Source organism: Lagenorhynchus albirostris, chromosome 3 (genome assembly GCF_949774975.1).
Source record: "Lagenorhynchus albirostris chromosome 3, mLagAlb1.1, whole genome shotgun sequence".
NCBI classification, from domain to species: Eukaryota; Metazoa; Chordata; class Mammalia; order Artiodactyla; family Delphinidae; genus Lagenorhynchus; species Lagenorhynchus albirostris.
The window spans coordinates 157,273,317-157,292,084 of NC_083097.1; the positions used below are offsets into that span (position 1 = coordinate 157,273,317).

The following is an 18,768-nucleotide window of genomic DNA, read 5'->3' on the forward strand; positions in this document are numbered from 1 at the left end:
GCGGGCCGCGGCTCCCTGCTGAGGTTGGGGGAGGGGGGAGGGCCCAGGTAACGACCCAGCGCAGATAGGGCGAGGGTCGTCTGGGCAGCGGAGGGGAAGGGGTCAGAACCTAGAGAGCGTCGCGTTGTCACCCCTTTCCCCGTGAACACCGAACGCGGGGTTCTGAGAAGGGTGGGAGGAGCTAAATTCTTTCCTGGGTTGGGGGGCGTTCTTGTGGGCGCCACGCCCCTACAGGAAGGAAGGGGGAGAGCGCGCGCGCGCGATTGTGTGTGTGTGTGTGTGTGTGTGTGTGTGTGTGTGTGTGTGTTTGTGTTTAGGAATACACTTAGAAGGGAGGGGGCGGCCAGGGTGGGCCACCGGATTGAAAAATTGGAACATCACTGGGGCTATTGCTGGTAGGACTCAGGCTTCTAACGTTTCAGGAGAGTGCTCTCGGGAGTTGGCCCCGGGAAGGAGTTTGACGGAGATTGGGAATTACATCCATGGCACAGTTTTGGAAGCAGAGGGGGAGGTGCGGGTGAAGGGAAGGGAGCAAAGAATGCTTGTAAAAGGTGCCAGCATCTAGGTGTGGAATGGATTTAGTTCAGACTGGGAGAGCTGGCCGATTAAAACACTGCACACCCTAAGAAGCTTGGGAGATGTAGGGCGATTAGTGTGTGGCACTCACAAGGCGAGAACAGGGGGAGAATGTTCTTTTCTGTATTTCTTAGAAGACAGTCTCCACACACTAGTGCTTTTGGTTACTTTTCCTATAGTGCGGTTAGGTGCTGTCTTTCCTGTATCTTGAGCCTTGTACGTGTATACATATTGATGAGATGACTGTTTTGGGGTGCAATATGTGAGTGAGGTAGGAACTTTGTATAACCTTGTGGAGTGTTTAAGGAAGGGTTTTTGATGATAGAGTCAAGGAGTCTAATTTAGGTAGGGAGTCTTAGACATCCCTCTGGGTATATAATAGATTAGAGAGTGTCATGATGTTTAAATATTCTGCAGGTTAACACAGAAATCAGCCTCCTGGACCATGTCAGTTCTCAGGCCTATTTCCTCTCATGAGCCTCAGCAGAAGACGGACTCGCCAGCCCTCACAGTGGATGACTTCCCCTCCCTGAACAAGAGATGGGATAGTACCAGGGATCTGCCTATCACCAGACTCTGGGCTTAATAAACCAGCTGAATGAAGGGATGTAATAGACCTCTGGGAGGGACACTGAAGCCTGCAGTTGGGGGGGAGGGGCCTGGACATACCCCTTCCCCCCCAGACTCCTCCCCCTCAGAGTCCACTCAGCTATGGACTTTGGACCTGGACAAGAGGAGAGAAGCCGCACTTTGTTTGGTGTATCTGATTTGGGATTCTCAGTTTGGAAATGGAGTGCTGGATGGGGGTTTGATGATCTCCAGGGGAGCAGCTGAGAGAAGAGAAGAAAGGTAAGGTTTGTGTCTCATTTCCCACTTGGTGTCTTGCTGCTCCTGTGCAGAAAATGTTGAGTGGGGTAAGTCTGGGGACACTGTCATTGAGGAGTTGCCGTGATGGGAACCCTTACCCTGAGGGGTACACAGGAAACTTCACCTCTCCTTCACTCTCTGGGTGCAGGCTTGTTCCCAGCTGCTCCTTACCCAGGTAGGATTACCTTGTAAGGGGTTGTGAGCAATGGCAATTGTGAGGTTAGTCCAAGGAGAACATGAAAATTATTTAGGCCTCTGAAGGGAGGTTGTGTTAGATTACTTGTAAGGGCTTTTTCAATGCTGAGGTAGTAGGATTCCAAGCCAGTTTGGGCTAAGCACAACACTGGAATGGATTACCCAGGCTGAGGCAGGCTGCTGTGTTTTGGGCAGCTAACTGAATAGAACTGCCTTGGGGGGCAGGTAGCAGATGGTCTAGGTAACCTCCTAAGTTGCCTCTCCTCCTTCCTCTATAAGGGAGTGTAGGCCATGAAACCTCATGGTAAGAGCAGAGGAACAGAACACAGGTTTGGGAATCAGGATTTGTGTTCTAGCTCTGCTTTTCTTAGTGTACACCCCTAGGTATGTTGGTTAAGCTCTGCCATGTTCTCTTCACTTGCAAAATGGGGATAACTAACTTTCCAAGCCCCTCACAGGTTGTTCACAAGGAACAAATGAAATGATAGATTTTGAGAAGTATCCAGGGCCATGTACATGTAAAACAGTAACATTGCCATTGCTTCATATGCTTGTATAGTTACATAGAGAAAAACTCTAAATTAGTTTTGTTCTTTTATTGAACTAGGGTTCTGGCAAAAGCCTTATTTGTCCTTAATTAAAAGCCTGCCCTGAATTTGTCTCATCCTGTTGCTGTTAAACAATACCTGGGATCATGAAGTGGTGGCAAAGGTGCACGGGTTCAAGGAGAACTGAAATTGAGGGATTCTGCCAGATACCTTGTTGGCTCTCAGAGCTCTCCAGTCAGCTTGACAAGTGTGCCTCTTTGGGGTAGCAGATTAAAGAGGGGTGGAGAAAAGCGGAAGTCTCAAGGACCGAGTGTCTGTTTAGGAGATGGAACCCTGGGCCTTTCCTTCCTGTGCCATATCGTGGTCTTCTCTCCTGCTCTTTAAGATGCCAGTGTTTTTCAGACTATCATTTTTTAGCCCTCTATAGGCTGTTCATGGTTACCTTACTTTCTGCTCACTCCTCCTTTGAACTCCAGTTTACCTCTGCCAAGATGCCTGCTTTTCTCAGTGACAATAACAGTAGAAGGGAGAGGTGTTGGGAATTTTGATAGACAGTGGGGTCTGGTGGCCTGGGCAAGGGGTAGGAAGCTTGGCTTCTAGCATTTCTTTGCCTCTCACTAGATGTGTAACACCTGGGCATCACATACACTGGGTTCTGGCAACAATAACAGAGGTCATTTGCAAGCTGAAAATCACATATTTATGACTTAATTTCTTTTTTCCCTTCCTTCCTTGCCATAGGAGTCCCTGAGTCCCCCAGGGGCCTGAGGGCTGGGCAGGCAGACCTGGGTGGAGTTCCTGGCCCTAGATGTTTCTTCTCTAGTCTGATGCCTCAGGTAGCCCCTTTGAGGCCAGGCTTCTACTTTAGAAGGTCTGGATTTCAGGGTGGGCCTGTCACCTCCCCTAGCTTTGTCCAGCAAATTCCTGGTGCTAGTCTTTGCTTAGATACCGGGATCACAGTGATCCCTCAGGGATGTGTGGTCCCAGGATGCCTCTGCAGCCCTCATCGTGCCTGGGAGGACGGTGAGTGCTTCGAAGCACTTGAAGTACCACAGAGTCGTGCTGTATTTGTACAGTGCTTACATTATGTGAAGTGTCCAGGCTGTTGTGTTGTGTAAGTTTTTCGTCACCACATTGTTGTGGGGAGAACAGAGCAGGGATTATTCTCCCAGTTTGATACTTGAGGGGAAGCTACAGAGAAGCCCTGATTAGGAAGGGCTTGCCCAAGTGTGGAGCGGCAGATGCTGTGATTGCCTGCCCAGTGCTGTGCTGCTCCTACAGCATCTGACCTGAGAAGGGCCATTCGGATTCTGCTGCAAACCTCCAGGGAGGGGAACTCAAGTGCCCTGTCAGATGGCCTCTCTGCTAAGATGTTTCTTCCCTGGAGTGAGCCAGAATTCCTCTCTCCTGTTGTTTCCACCAAAAGCAGTAGCCCTGCCCTCAGCCTGACCCTTCCACAAGACAGTCCTCTCAAGACAGTCACAGCCTTCTCACAGGGGTACCAGGATGTCAGAGCACAGCACTCATTGGGTGTCCAGCTACTTATCCACAATGATAGACTGAAACCACATGTTGTGTGTGTGTTGTAACTGAATTTATTTATACCCTTTTTTTTCCCAAAAGGAACTGTAGGTGGCTAACCAAAAGTTCTATTTCACAGACACTGCTCAGTGATTATTGTATTAATCTTTTTTCTTTTATCTTAATGAACTGAGTTTCTGGGTCTTTATGGGGAGAAGGGATATTGAGAGGAAGGGAGAGGGAAAAATAGATACATCATTGATTTAAAACTTTGCTTTTACCACTACTGATGGTTTCAGAGCATGAATTCTTAAGTTCAGAGCATGAATTCTTTCCAAATTATACAAAAATTCACGGTATCTTAGGCATTGTTTATGGGAGGGTAGTTTCCTGGAACAACTTTCACTTCCTTCTTATCTCTCCTCTCCTCTTTTGGAAGTAGTGGGGGTTGGCTGGGGCCAGATCTTCCTATTCCTTCCATTTTCACATAATCCATTCCCAGTTTCATCCCCAGAATTCAGGCACCTGGCTCCTTGTTTCTGCCCTCCTTCCCCTATAATCCTTCTGCCTGAAACCTCCATCAGGAGCCCAGGACCTCTCTTCCCAGGTCAGTTTGGCACTCATCACCCTGTTTCTTGCCTCTCAGACCAAATGTTTTCTCTTGCTTCCATCCAAGAATTCAGCTCATTCTTGTTCTCTAACCAGGCCCTTTGTTTTGGGACAGTCATGGAATTTCTACTCCTAGATCTTCCTGTGAGCCTTGGAATTTAAACAGAGGACTATAATGATGGTGCGAGAGTTTTGGTACACAGTTACCTGTCCTGTTCCCCATTGAACAGCCTTAGATGGAGAAGGATTATTGGTAGAGGTGGGAATCTGACATCTCATGGGCTGGTTGGTTTCCCCACCTTTCAGCATCCCACTCTGGCCTTTGTCCTGGGACAGTGATTTTAGCTCCTGATATCTTGGCCCTACAGTGTTTCCCAACTTTTTACATTTTAAGAAACTCTGGTTTTCCCTCTTGCCTTGACATGGAGTGTTAGTATGTAGGCCTTCCATGTCTCCTACCTGAGGAAAAGCTTAGAGAAGGGGCAGAGGTACAGAAGCATTGGCTGCTGGCTGGCACATGGGAGCTGGTTGGCTCCCATCTCCTGCCACAGTCCACACAATCAGCTAAACTGGAGACCTTGCACACACACACACACACACACACACACACTCACACACACACACGTGTCCAGCCTCAATGAGGTGTCAGCTCTTCTTTCACTCTTCTCCTTCAGGGCTGGGCTCCAACTGCAGGATTTCCCTGCTGCCCCACTGTGTGCCTGTCATGCTGGACACACAGCTATAACAAAGAGCACTTGCACTCAAGGCTGCATGAGGAGAGGGAATGAGTGCCATCTTTGGAAGCAGGAATGCCTGGGGCTAAAACTTGGCCATGACCCTCATTAGGTCTTGTGACCTTCAGCAAGTTGGCACTTAGCTGGAGTCTCAAACTCTTCATCTGTAGAATGGGATGACAATGTGTACTCTGCAGAGCTGCTAGGAGGGTTAAAGGAGAGGCTGGGGGTGGGGCAGGATGCAGGTCTGGCATGTGATGGCCTCTGTGCAATTTTGTTTTAGCTCCTCACCCCCACGCAGGGAACTTTAGGGCATGTCCTGCCTTTGTTTCTCTAAAACCCCACATAATTCCTAGTTTCACCTAGAAACAAGTTAGTGAGTGAAGTCAGTAACCATATACCACAAAGTTCTGGCCTGCTCTGTGCTCTGGAACACAGGGGAGGGAAGTAGGTGGGGGCACGTGCTGGTGCCTGATCACATGGTAGCGCTGGCCCTGGACTCAGTCCTTCTCAGGAAAGTCATCTGCATGAGTAGCCGGTAGTTCTCAGCTCCCCACCCTCACTTGTTAGGGTCAGATATGGACATCTAGGCTTTTCCAGGGTCCCCCCTCACCCCCTTTCACAGGGCTACCACAAAGCCTGATTGAGGCCTTTTCTCTTCAGGTCTGGTGGGTCTACTCTAGGGAAAGATCTGTCTCTCTTTGCTCTTTTGCTCCAAACTAACAGCACTCATTACCCACCCCGAAAGGAAAAAACAAACAAAACAAAAAACAGGAAGAAAAAAAAGCCAGCTTGCTCTTTCTCGATTTTGGCTGCAGGTGTTTCCTCCTTGGCTTCCTTTTTGGCATCCTGGTTCGTGTTCTTACTTCCCTGCACCCTCTAGCCTCTCAAATGCCCTGGACTCCTCCCTCCTGGAAGCCAGGGGTTGTGGGGAGGATCCTTGGCTTTGGGTTTGGTAAACCCACAACTGAGGCAGGCTGCTTGGCCTACCTCTGGCAGGGTTCTGCCCCTCAACCCCACGAGGCCCTGGGCTCTGGAGCTGGGGAGACGCGAGAAGTCTGACTGGAATGGGCTGAGTGTGGTTGGGTTGATGGGTATAGACCCGTGGAGTTGCGATTGAGAGCGGCAAAGGGCTCAAAGGTAACAGCTGTCTCCATAGCATCTCCAGAAGTTGGGGACCCCGGAAAACTTGGGGCGTCCAGACCGCGAGTCCTTCTGAGAGGTCGAGCGTTGGAGGCGAGCCGGGGAGAAGGGGTCCCGGGCGAGTAGGGGCAGCCGGCCCCGCCCCTCGGCCTGCCCCGCCCCGCCCTCCCCGGGGAAGGGCCACGTTGCCCGCCCGGCGGTCCGGCCCTCGAGCGCCGCAGGAAGAGCCTGCCTGGCGGAAGGTGCCGGCGGCCTCCGCGCTAGCGCCTGGGACGCGCCGGGGCACCGGGCTCGCTCCCCAAGCCCCGGGGCGGGCCAAGTTCAGGGCCGGGAAGTTGGGAGGACCTGGTGAGTGGGGGCCGGGGGACGCCAGCGTCCGTCAGTTCTGGGGCTTGTCCCCGGAACGGGACCGAGGTCTGACTGAAGGAGGCCCCGCAGGAGCGGAGAGGGCGCTCCGGAGCTCGAGTCCCGGCTTGGGAAGCTGTCCCTTTCCGAGCCCTCCGTGTCCTCCGACAGCCCCGGTGCCCGAGAGAGGGACTTGGCCCGGGCCGCCCCGGGTCCCGGCCACGGGCCCCTTTGGAGCCGGGAAGTGGAGCTCTGCGTTCCGCTTTCGGAATCCCGGGCCTCCAGCTGGTGAGAGAGGGCGGGCTCCGCGGGGAGGGGGCTGGTTGTGAAACTCAGCCTCTGGGCCGACGTGGGTGTGGGGCCTGGAGGAGCTGGGGTCGCTGGAGAGGGTTTGGGGAGCGGAATGCGAGGGGCCTTTCCCCAGACCCCACCCGCGCGTCCATTCCAAAAGTTACTAGGGGTTCTTTCTCCTCTGCCGGGAGGAAGAATTGACTCGATGTGGAAATAAGTAAATTGTCAAGAAAACTTTCTTGTACTTGTTTGCTAATGTGTGTGGAGTAGGGGGGCCCTGAGACGTGCAGGGCCCCATCTTATAAACCCTGGAGCACAGGGGCTGTGGCCGGCTGGTCTGTGTCCCCACGGGACAGTGAACCCTGGAGTGAGGCTCCACCTTGGTTAACCTTTGACCCTGTGATGTGTTTAATTAGTCCTCCCTTTATGAACATCACTGGCTGAGATTGTCCAGCTTTATCTTCTGTCGTTTATAATACTTTTCAGACCATGTAGACTTTTCTTTTAGATGCTTACATCCCCCCTGCGTCTGCCTCGAACTGTGAATCACCCCTGCCTGACCCCATTACCCGAGACCATTGAGGCCTCTCGGATCTCCCCTGTCCTTTTCTCAGATTAGAAGGCAATGTAGTATGTCTAACCTCAGTGGCCTATGTGACAGGTTAAACTCATTTCCTGTTTGGGACACTGGGGAAATTGTCACTGTCCTTTTCATCATCAGAGCCCAGGGGCCTTGGAGATGATCCAAATCAACCCTCTCCCTGTTCAAATGAGGGAACTAAGGCGCAAGTGACTTGCCCAAGATTACTTGGTTTCCCAGGGCTTCATGCTTTTTGCTGCACTAGCATCATATATCCCTTTAGCCTGCATCCCTTTCCTCTAGGTCTTATTCTCTAAGTCCTTCAATTATTTAGTGTATCTTCTCCGACTCCCTTTCAGTTCTAATATCCTTTTGAAATTATGGAGCCTGTACAAGGTACAGGAATCTAGCAGAGGTCTAATGAACAAGAAGGTGATTCAGTTAGGTCTCCATTATCTGTGGCATGTTCTATGCTTTCTGGTTTTTTTCAGGCAGTGCTTTTTAATGTACTAAGCAACACAGAGACAAAGGAAGGTCTGTCAACATTCCTTCAACTTGCATACTTTCTAAAAGCTAAATAAGACTTCTCCATTATTGCTTACAGTGAGAAGTTGACTATCTGGTGTTCTTTTGCTGTTTAAGAAACATTTTCTTGTCACAGAGAGAGAACTGGCTAGAGAATACCATAGGAATCAGAGTTTTAAAAGGGGATCTCACAGCTCATAGGCAGTTTTTCAAAAGAAGAAACTGAGCTAGCTAAATGTCCATCAACAGAGGAATGGATAAAGAAGATGTGGCACATATATACAATGGAATGTTACACAGCCATAAAAAGGAACGAAATTGGGTCATTTGTAGAGACGTGGATGGACCTAGAGAGTGTCATACAGAGTGAAGTAAGTCAGAAAGAGAAAAGCAAATATTGTATATTAACGCATATATGTGGAATCTAGAAAAATGGTACAGATGACTTTATTTGCCAAGCAGAAATAGAGACACAGACATGGATAACAAACATGGACACCAAGGGGGAAAGGGATGGGGTGGGAGGAATTGGGAGATTGGGATTGACACATATATATTATTGATACTATGTGTAAAATAGACAACTGATGGGAACATATGTATAGCACAGGAAACTCTACCTAATGCACTCTGGCGTTCTAAATGGGAGGGATATCCAAAAGGGAGGGGCTATATGTATATGTATGGCTGATTCATTTTGCTGTGCAGTAGAAGCTAACACAACATTGTAAAGCAGCTATACTCCATAAAAAGTAAAAAAAAAAAAAGAAGAAGCTGAGACCCACGGGAGTTGGTGGAACCTGCCCAGAACCTCCTGGGTTTTCGTTGAGGGTCTTATTCACTAAAAAGGCTCACTCCTCATCTCCCACCACAGTGCAGATGTCTTTGTACTTGGTGGTGTGGACCAGCTATGTGACTTCCCTGAAGGAGTTGTGAAAACTCTGGCAAAAAAAAAACTACTGTGAGTTTGTGCCTTGCAGGCAAATGTCATTAATAACAGAACATCAGGTACTCAGGTCAAGGTTAAGGACTGTTGTTCTATTTTAGAAAAGAAAGATGTAGCAAATTGTACTTTCCCAAAATGGCCACAACTTTAAATATCCCACTCTACATTGTTACAATAGGACATTGCCCTCCTCCCACCCGGTGGTGGGGAGTCTGTGTTCCTTTTCGCTTGAATGTAGGCAGCGACTCGTGATACCCCTGGCCTGTGAGTAAGTCAGAAGTGATCCAGGGCTTCCCAGGTTGAGAGTCCGCCTGCCGATGAAGGGGACAAGGGTTCATGCCCCGGTCCGGGAAGATCCCACGTGCCGCGGAGCAGCTGGGCCCGTGAGCCATGGCCGCTGAGCCTGCGCGTCCGGAGCCTGTGCTCCGCAACGGGAGAGGCCACAACAGTGAGAGGTCCGCGTACCGCAAAAAAAAAAAGAAGTGACCCAAGGTTTTGGATCACTGTGGTTTTGCTCCTGGCCTTTCATGTACTTGCAGTCATATGTGGCTGGAGTTGGAATCATCTGGAAGGCTTCCTCCCATGTCTAGTGGCTGATGCTGACTGTTAGCCAGACCTTAGCTGCGGTTGTCAGCTGGAATACCTGGAGGTATCCTGTCCACATGGCCTGGGCTTCCTCTTACTTTGGTGGCTGGGTTCCAAGAGCAGGCATCTCAGGAGCACCAAGTGGAAACTGTATTGCCTTTCATGAACTAGTCTTGTAAGTCACATAATCATCACTTCCTCTGTAGTCACAGATCAAAGAGAGGGAACATAGACCCCATCTCCCCCAGCTCTAGAGGGAGGAGCCTCATTGTCACTTTGTAAGAAGAACATGTGGGATGGGATATTTGGTAGTCATCTTCGGAAAATGTAATCTTTCACTGTTAGGCTGCTAGTTTGGTCTTCTTTCTCCCAGATTTAGTGAATAATGCAAGCAGCCCTCCGTCTAGCTACTTGAACTTCGTACATGTGCCAAGCACTGTCATAGGTATACAGATCATAGAGCCTTTTTTCTAAGGAGTAAGGTGAGAGCCAGGTAAGTACAGCCACAGGTTCTGTTACAGTGTGGAGAGGAAAGACAGGAGGTATGGAGAGAGTACGGTGGGAGTATAGCTGTGGGAAGCCTGGCTCTGCCTGGATGTTAAGGACCTGGGTTCTTAAGGATGTATAATGCTTGTAGGTGGGGCTTTGGATAATATTTCAGGATGCGGGACCAGCCAGAGGAAAGAAAGCAGTGTACAAAGGGTACTTATTTAGGGAGAAAGTAGCCTGTTGAGGCCAGAGTACGGGGTTCATGGGGTTAGTGGTTGGAGGTGAGGTTGAAAAGGAATGTTTGAGTCAGTTTGTTGTGAAGGCCCTGTGTGTCATAATAATAATTTTGAGTTCTAGTCTGTGGGCAGTGGCAGTATGGTTTTTAAGGCAGGTTAGTGTTGGGACCAGTTGTGTACTTTAAGAAGGGTGCTCTGTTACTGTTGGGAAGATTGCTTAGAGGGAAGCAAGGTGTGTGATAGGTGAACCAGCTGAGGAGCCACATCAGGAGTTCAGTATTTAATAATAAGGAAAGAGAGTTCAGCTTAAAGCGTTTGAGATCTTGAAATGGGATGATGGCAGTGAATGGGTAACTTTCTCTTCCATTTTCATAATTCTGAAATTCTTGGGGCTGGGTATGTTTCAGAATTTAGAATTTTTTGGATTTAAAGAAGATGATCTGGTGCATTTATGGTGTAGTGAAGGTCTGGAGCAGCATACGATAATCCAGCATGTTTATTTTCTGTAGCAAAACATATGAATGGGCTAAATAAAGACTGTAAGTAGCCTCACATTAGATCAGATTTCTCCAAATGAGGTTAAGCCAAACAGGTGTGGAAAACTTGTTTTTCAGCACTTTTTGGACTTGGGAATTGCAGTTAAGTGATTGTGGGTGTGTGGCATCCACATGGAAGCCACTTTTTTGTTGCAGGCAAATCTGAATGTCGAGGATCTTAGCATAGCAGCTTGGCAGCACTGGGGGAGTGGGTCCGCCTCCTCAGGTAGCTGGTGGTAGAGGGGATTTGACAGATGTTGAGCACAGCGTTGTGCTGGTGCTGTTGGTTGTGAAGGGGAGGTGGGCCTCACAGGGTCCGAAAGCATCAGGGAAGGTGTCCTGGCGCGGTGTGAGTCAGAACACACTAGGTGAAGAAGAGAGAGAAGAGCCGACCAGGCATACCAGCACATGCACAGGCCCTGAGGCAGGCTCGAGTGTTTGGGTCCTGGAAGGAATCTAGTAGAGTGGAGTAAAGAGAGCCAGCGAGAGAGGGGACTGGCTAGCGATCACGTACTCCTTCGGCAAGATAAGCAAGTCCTGTTTGAGAATTTAGAGAAAAGGGTTGTGGGGTGGAGAACAAGGGCCTGAGGGCTAAGGTGGAGGCCTGGCTGGACTGGGGCAGCTGTTTCCTGTGGGCTGTCTAACATTTCTTGAGGTTTATAGACTTGCTAGGAATACAGTCTGCAGAGGGGCTGAGAAGATTGCTTTGATCGGCCTGGCTTAGAAGGTGTTGGGAGGTCTTCCAGGCCTCAGGGTAGTGGGTGTGGGCCACCTAATTCTGATGTCTGGAGCAGGGTGCAGGGTGGAGAGGGTGTGGTCCCGTGGGGTTTTGCTACCCCTCTGAGAGCCTGCTGGTTTGAGGTGGCTCATTGATAAGTCAGAGACAAGCCTGCTCCTCCGGCCCTGAAGCCAACACTTCGGCTGAAGGAGTCAGTTTCCTTTTCTTTCCCCCATCTCTTTATCTAAAGACTATTCCTGCCCAGTCAGTTGGGAGGCAGGATGTTGGGGGTTAGGGACTCCAACATTGACCACATCCTGAGGGGGGAGTGAGGAAGAAACTGGAAATCTGTGTGTGTTTCTCTTCTAGGAAACCCTAATTGGTATATGAGCACTAATAAAATGGAAATTTAATGACACAGTAAAACTGAAATGGACTTGAGGTTTCTGAGAAGACTGCTGCGATGGAGTTGTGAGGGTGGATGGTTTCTAGGAGGAAGACGGGGGTGGTAGTGCTTGCAGGGGCTGGAGGGGTCTCTGAGGAGGGAGGCAGAATCCATTCCCTTTAGAGACTCTTAAAGATCAGCCCTTTGATCCTTGGATACTGGATCTGCCTGCTTGAGAGTCCAGGAGCACAGAGATGAGATCTGGGACCCAAGATTTTAGCTAGGGTTAGAGAACTGGTCTGTGAGGCAGAGGGGAACTGGCAGAGCAGTCAGCACAAGGGAGTGCAGACCTGAGGCTTTGGGATATGAAGTGTTGAGACCAGAGGCAGGAATGCCAGGGAGAGAGTTGCATGGTCAGGAATGGCAGCTGTCCTGGAATGGGAGGGTATGGTAGATCCTTTCAGTAATGAGGTCTGGTAGAGTGAGGGAGTTGGCAGGACCATGCCTTTTTCTTGTTAGATGTGTGTCCCAGTCCCTTCCCAGAGCCTGGCAGAGAGCAGGTGTGTGATGCATGTCATGGTGTGATTGAGGAGTTCAGGAAAAATGGATTGTGTCCCAGTTCTTACTGATGTGCCCAGCTGGGGCCATATTGGATGAATCTAGTCAGAGCTGTGGGCTATGTCCCTATATTTGATTTTAAGAAATTTTATTTGACAGTAACTTCAAACTATAAAAAAGTTGCAAGAATAAAAATGGTATAAGAATACTCATATTCCCATTACTCAGATCCACCTATTAACATTTTGCTCCATTTGCTCTTCATATACATACATGATATTTTTGTTCTGAACCATTTGAGAAGTTGCATCTACCATGGCCCCCTACCCCTAATTACTTCAGCGTGTATTACCTAAGAATTGGGATATTCTTTTATATAACCACATTATGGTTATCAGTCAGTCAACACTGATACTTTGATCTACGGTCTATATTCTAATTTTGTCATTTGACCCAATAATATCTTTTTTAAAAAGTTTTATTGAGGTATAAATGATATACAGTAAACTTTACATAGTTAAAATTGTAAGTTTTCATAAGTTTGTACATATGTATATACCCATGAAACTATGATCCCACAAAGTTTCCTAGTGTCCCTTTGTAATACCTCCCCTGATGTTCTCACTGCCCCCATCCCCAGGCAGCCACTGATGTGCATGTACTCTTTCACATCTTGAATAATTATTTTGAGATTTGTCCATGTGTCGTGTGTATCAGTAGTACGTTCCTTTTTAATTGCTGAATATTATTCCATTCCATGGGTAAACCACAATTTGTTTATCCATATTCCCATGTTGATGGGCATTTGAGTTGTTTCTACTTTTTGGCAATTATGAATAAAGCTGCTATAAACACTCCATATAGGTTTTTGTTTGGACATATGTTTTCATTTCTCTTGGGTCTGTATGTAGGAGTGGACTTGCTGGGTCATATGGTAACTCTCTGTTTAGCATTTTGACTAGCTGCCAGACTGCTATAAAAGGACATTAGTTCCATATCTCACACCATATACACGAATTAACTCAAAATCGTAAACCTAAATGTACAACCTAAAACTATAAAACCTAAAAAAGAAAACATAGGGAAAAATCTTTGTGACTTTGGCAAAGATTTCTTAGCTACAACGCCAAAAGCATGATTCATAAAAGAAAAAAAACCCTGATAATTGGACATCATCAAAATCAAGAACTTCTGTTCTTCAGCTGACTCTGTTACGAGAATAGGACAAGTGTTTGAATTTTTGCCAGTCTGATGGGTGGAGAAATGTTATCTTAGTATAGTTTTAATTAGAATATTTCTTATGAGTGAAATTAAATACCTTTTCATATGTCTAAGGACCATTTTAATATTTTTGTGTGTGAGTTGCCCTAGTCATATAGACAAGAGTTTGGGCCTTTTTTCCCCTCAGTTTTTAAAAAGTCCTTTGTCTGTGAGGGTATTGGTTTATTATTTGTGATGTATGTTGCAAATATCCTCTCCCAGTTTGTTATTTGTCTTTTGACTTGGCTTATGGTGTTTTTAGCCATGCAAAAAGTGTCTTATTTATTACTGCATCTGTATTTTAAGTCATACTTAGAAAGCCTGTCCCTACACTAAGATTACAGAGGAATTGACATACATTTTCTTTTAGCACTTGTATGGTTTTATTTTTCTCCTTAGATGTCTAGTCCACTTGGAATTTATTCCACTTGGAATTTATTGTGTACGGATCTTATTTTTTTCCCCCAAGTAGCTATATAATTGTTGTAACACTATTAATAAGACCATTTTTTGCGCCAGTAATTCTAAATATCCCCTTTGTCATACATTAGATTTCTGCGTGTAGTTGGGTGTATTTCTGGCGTTTAAATTCGATTCCTTTGGATGATCTGTTTGTTTACATACCAGCACCACATACCTTTAATTATAGAGGCTTTGTAATGTTTAGTATGTTAATATCTGGTAGGGCTAGTCCCTCTTCACTGCTCGTTCGTTTTCATCATTTTCCTAGATGTTCTGTTATGAACTTTTGTCTAGCTCTATAAAAAAGTATTTTTATTGAGGTTTTTGATGATGCTGAGATGCCCTAACCAAGAACAAGGGATATTTAAGTCTTATTTTGTGTCTTTTCGGGAATTATAGGTTCGTGTAGATTTTTGAATATTTCTTGTTAATTCCTAAATAGTTTATCATTTTCATGGCTATTATAAATAGGGTTTTCTCATTTGTTGTTTTTTTAATGAGTTATTATTTGTGGATATGAAGGCTATTGATTTTTGCATGTTAATTTTTATATCCCACTACCTTGCTCAATTCTTTGATTGTTTAGGTTGGATTTATCATTGATTCTCTTAGACTTTTCCAGGCATATTCTCATAGCATCAGTACATTGAGATACTTTTGCTTCTTCTCCACTTCCTCTGCCTATGATTGTGTTCTGCAGTCCAGTTGCATTGGCTGATCCCTCCAACAGAATGTTAAATAGTCGTTAGATCTGGGGTGGCTTGGCTTTGCTCCTGACCTTCGTGAGAATGCCTCTGGTGCTTCTTTATTAGGTAAGGTGCTGGCTTTAGCCCTGAGGTGTGATATTAGAGTTTTAAAATCAGTAATCTTTTTTTTTTTTTTGCGGTACGCAGGCCTCTCACTGCTGCGGCCTCTCCCGCCGCAGAGCACAGGCTCTGTGCTCCGGACACGCAGGCTCAGCAGCCATGGCTCACGGGCCCAGCCGCTCTGCGGCACGTGGGCTCCTCCCGGACCAGGGCACGAACCCGCGTCCCCCGCATCGGCAGGCGGACTCTCAACCACTGGGCCACCAGGGAAGCCCTAAAATCAGTAATCTTTGGGTAGTTTGATTTGAGGCATGGGAGGCAGGTGGTCTAACCCCTACCTCTCCTAAGCTCTGGACAGAAGATGATAAACAAAATCTGTCAGGTAGGGAAGGGGGAAGTGGAATTCCTTTGCTTCCTCTCTTCCACCAACATCACTCTCTACACCACCCCCACCCCCCACCACCCCCACCCCCCACCACCCCCCAAAAAAAACCACATTGCTTTTCAGAGGACTCATGAACTCATTTTGGAGTGCGGGAACATGCTCTCCTAATCCTATTCTTCCGCAGAGATTGACCCTCCAGATTAGGGAACAGGCAGCTATCTTTTAAGAGAGCTTTGGAGTTAACGTCCTGGCCTTCCTTGTCCTGCACTTTTCCATCTGTTTCTGCGCCGCATTCTTCCACTCCAGGGCAGCCCCATGCCTCGTGATGATGGTTGTTTTTCTCCTCTCCTCAGGTGCATGGCTGCTTCCTAATCCTGGAGCCCAGAGGGAAACATCCCTAGAACTGGGCGCGTGTGAGCCAGGCAAGCCAAGGGCAGCCTTGAGCCCCACCCTTGCCCGCCTCCCCCGCGGGGGCCAGGATGCTGAAGAAGCAGTCTGCAGGGCTCGTGCTGTGGGGCGCCATCCTCTTTGTGGCCTGGAACGCCCTGTTGCTCCTCTTCTTTTGGACGCGCCCGGCGCCTGGCAGGCTGCCCTCAGACAGTGCTCTCGATGACGACCCCGCCAGCCTTACCCGGGAGGTGATCCGCCTGGCCCAGGATGCTGAGGTCGAGTTGGAGCGGCAGCGGGGGCTGTTGCAGCAGATCAGGGAGCATCATGCTAGGTGGAGCCAGCGGTGGAGGGTGCCCACCGTGGCCCCGCCTGTCCTGCCGCGCGTGCCTGTGACCTCTCCGCCAGCTGTGATCCCCATCCTGGTCATCGCCTGTGACCGCAGCACCGTCCGGCGCTGCCTGGACAAGCTGCTGCATTATCGGCCTTCGGCCGAGCACTTCCCCGTCATCGTCAGCCAGGACTGCGGGCACGAGGAGACAGCCCAGGTCATCGCCTCCTACGGCAGCGCCATCACACACATCCGGCAGCCCGACCTGAGCAACATCGCAGTGCCGCCCGACCACCGAAAGTTCCAGGGCTACTACAAGATTGCCCGGCACTACCGCTGGGCGCTGGGCCAGGTCTTTCACACGTTCAAGTTCCCAGCAGCTGTGGTGGTGGAGGATGACCTGGAGGTGGCTCCAGACTTCTTCGAGTACTTCCAGGCCACGTACCCGCTGCTGAGGGCCGACCCCTCCCTCTGGTGTGTGTCCGCCTGGAATGACAACGGCAAGGAACAGATGGTGGACTCAAGCAAGCCTGACCTGCTCTACCGCACAGACTTCTTCCCTGGCCTGGGCTGGCTGCTGTTGGCCGAGCTCTGGGCTGAGCTGGAGCCCAAGTGGCCCAAGGCCTTCTGGGACGACTGGATGCGCCGGCCAGAGCAGCGGCAGGGCCGGGCCTGTGTGCGGCCTGAAATCTCCAGGACGATGACCTTTGGCCGCAAAGGTGTGAGCCATGGGCAGTTCTTTGACCAGCACCTCAAGTTTATCAAGCTGAACCAGCACTTCGTGCCCTTCACCCAGCTGGACCTGTCCTACCTGCGACAGGAGGCCTATGACAGGGATTTCCTTGCACGTGTCTACGGTGCTCCCCTGCTGCAGGTGGAGAAAGTGAGGACCAGTGAGCGGAGTGAGCTGGGGGAGGTGCGGGTGCAGTACACGAGCAGGGACAGCTTCAAGGCCTTCGCCAAGGCCCTGGGAGTCATGGATGACCTCAAGTCTGGTGTCCCCAGGGCCGGCTACCAGGGCATCGTCAGCTTCCTGTTCCGGGGCCGCCGTGTCCACCTGGCCCCACCCCAGACCTGGGACGGCTATGATCCTAGCTGGAATTAGCAGCACCTGCCTGTCCCTCCTGGGGCCCCTCCTGGCCTATCATGGCCTAAGATGGGACCGTAGTCCCTGGGCTGCATCATCCTCTCTGTGTTTCTCTCTTGGTCCAGTTATCTTGTTTTTTTTCTTTCTTTCTTTTTTTGAGTGGCATTCAAGTGCACAGATGATAAGGTGAGGGTTATTCTCCCGTTCTCAAGGGGGTCAAATCAGGGGAATCTTTCTGGGGTATGTTGGGGGAGTTATTAAGCAGGAAACCACTGTGTGGTAGGGAGAGACTTGGGCTCGTTGGGGCCACAAAATCCACGTTCCAGGTTTTCTCCCAGGACATCTGTGGAGAGGTTGGCAACTTTAGTTCTCTTGATCAGGCCTCTTTTCCCTGTCCTGGCTATTCTAGCCAGAGTATGAGCCCTCCTCCTGTACCTGTCCCCCACCATCTCCACCTTCCCCCAACTGGAGCAAGGTGGGAGGCTGGATTATGTGAGAAGGAGATGTATTTGTGGCCAAAATGAGACTAACCAAAGGGGTTTCATCATCATCAGGGTCTGGGCAGAGCTGTTAGGTTGTCAGGGTTCACTCCCTCCTGCCTGTATTTCTCTTCTTCCCCCTCTCGTTTATCCCTGACCACCTCTCAGCTCTTCTTTCCCTGCAGCCTAGCAGTTCGTGATCCTAAGATGAAACGGTGAAGGGGAAAAGCAGAACCTCTCCTCAGCTCACCCGCTGGGGTGGGGGGAAAAGCCTCGGGTGCTGGGGCGCCCCTCCCTCATCCTTTCTCCAAGAAACAGACTGCCCCCTATCCGGTCCTTTCTGAAAACCAATCCTTTCCCTGTCACTCTGGGACGGTTCATGCTAGCCCGGCCCGTGGCTTCTGGAGACCCTCTCAGTGTGAGGTAGGGCAGCCAAGGCCGTTCAGCCCAGCCTCCTTCCCTTCTCCCCCAAGCATTCCCTTCCCGTGTGCACAGATTAGGACGCAGATGGAGGGTTGGAGAGGAACATGTGTGTTTTTCTTTCTTGCCTGACCTCAGTTCACGGAAGAAAGTTGAAGCTACAGAATTATTTTCAAAAATAAAGCCTGAATTGTCTGAAAAACTCTGTGTGTTTGTGTGTCCTGGTAAAGGAGTTGGGGGTGGAAAAGGGAGGAGAAAGGTGGAGGAAGCAAGGAAAAGAATGAGGCCTAAAGGAAGGGGCTGCACAGGTGAGAGGAAGGAGGTCAGTTGGAGGAAGGAAAGCAGATGACGGGAAGATAGGAGCAGGGAGTAGGAGAGCTAAGGAGGGGCCTAGGTGGGAAAGAAAGGCCAGGCTTGGAGGTGGAGAGGGCCCAAGGCTTCACTCCCCCAGTGCTAATCTTCTCTAGAGGTGGGCAGTGGGGCCCTCAAGCCCTGGTCTGAGAGAGAATGCAGGCAGTCCCTCCTGAAATGGGCACCTCGGGTGGGATGCCCTCTGCTGGCCCAGGCAGCATTCGCTAGGCATCCTCCAGCACCTTCCAGGATGCAGAGCTGACAACTGGATCAACGCTGGCAGTAGCACTAAGAGTGTGAGCATGCCTTTTACACTGCCACCCAAGACACCCACACGTAAATGGCAAACTTTACCTGAAACTATCCTAAGAGTTTCTATTTTCCACTATTTTTATTTTTTTTTTAATGCTGCT

At 49.2% G+C, this 18,768-nt stretch overlaps 1 protein-coding gene across 13 annotated transcripts in view; it reads left to right on the plus strand.

The window, feature by feature from the left end:
- The window catches only part of MGAT1 (alpha-1,3-mannosyl-glycoprotein 2-beta-N-acetylglucosaminyltransferase), a 65,102-nt gene extending 46,896 nt beyond the window's left edge, over positions 1-18,206 (plus strand). For 5 of the 13 annotated variants that reach the window (XM_060144546.1, XM_060144551.1, XM_060144553.1 and 2 more), the window contains one exon: positions 15,654-18,206. In XM_060144546.1, the coding sequence (XP_060000529.1) occupies positions 15,780-17,123 (1,344 nt within the window). In that variant the 5' untranslated portion in view covers positions 15,654-15,779 and the 3' untranslated portion in view covers positions 17,124-18,206. The other 8 variants (XM_060144540.1, XM_060144543.1, XM_060144542.1 and 5 more) reach the window with 5 other exon arrangements.
- Positions 18,207-18,768: the final 562 nt, after the last annotated feature.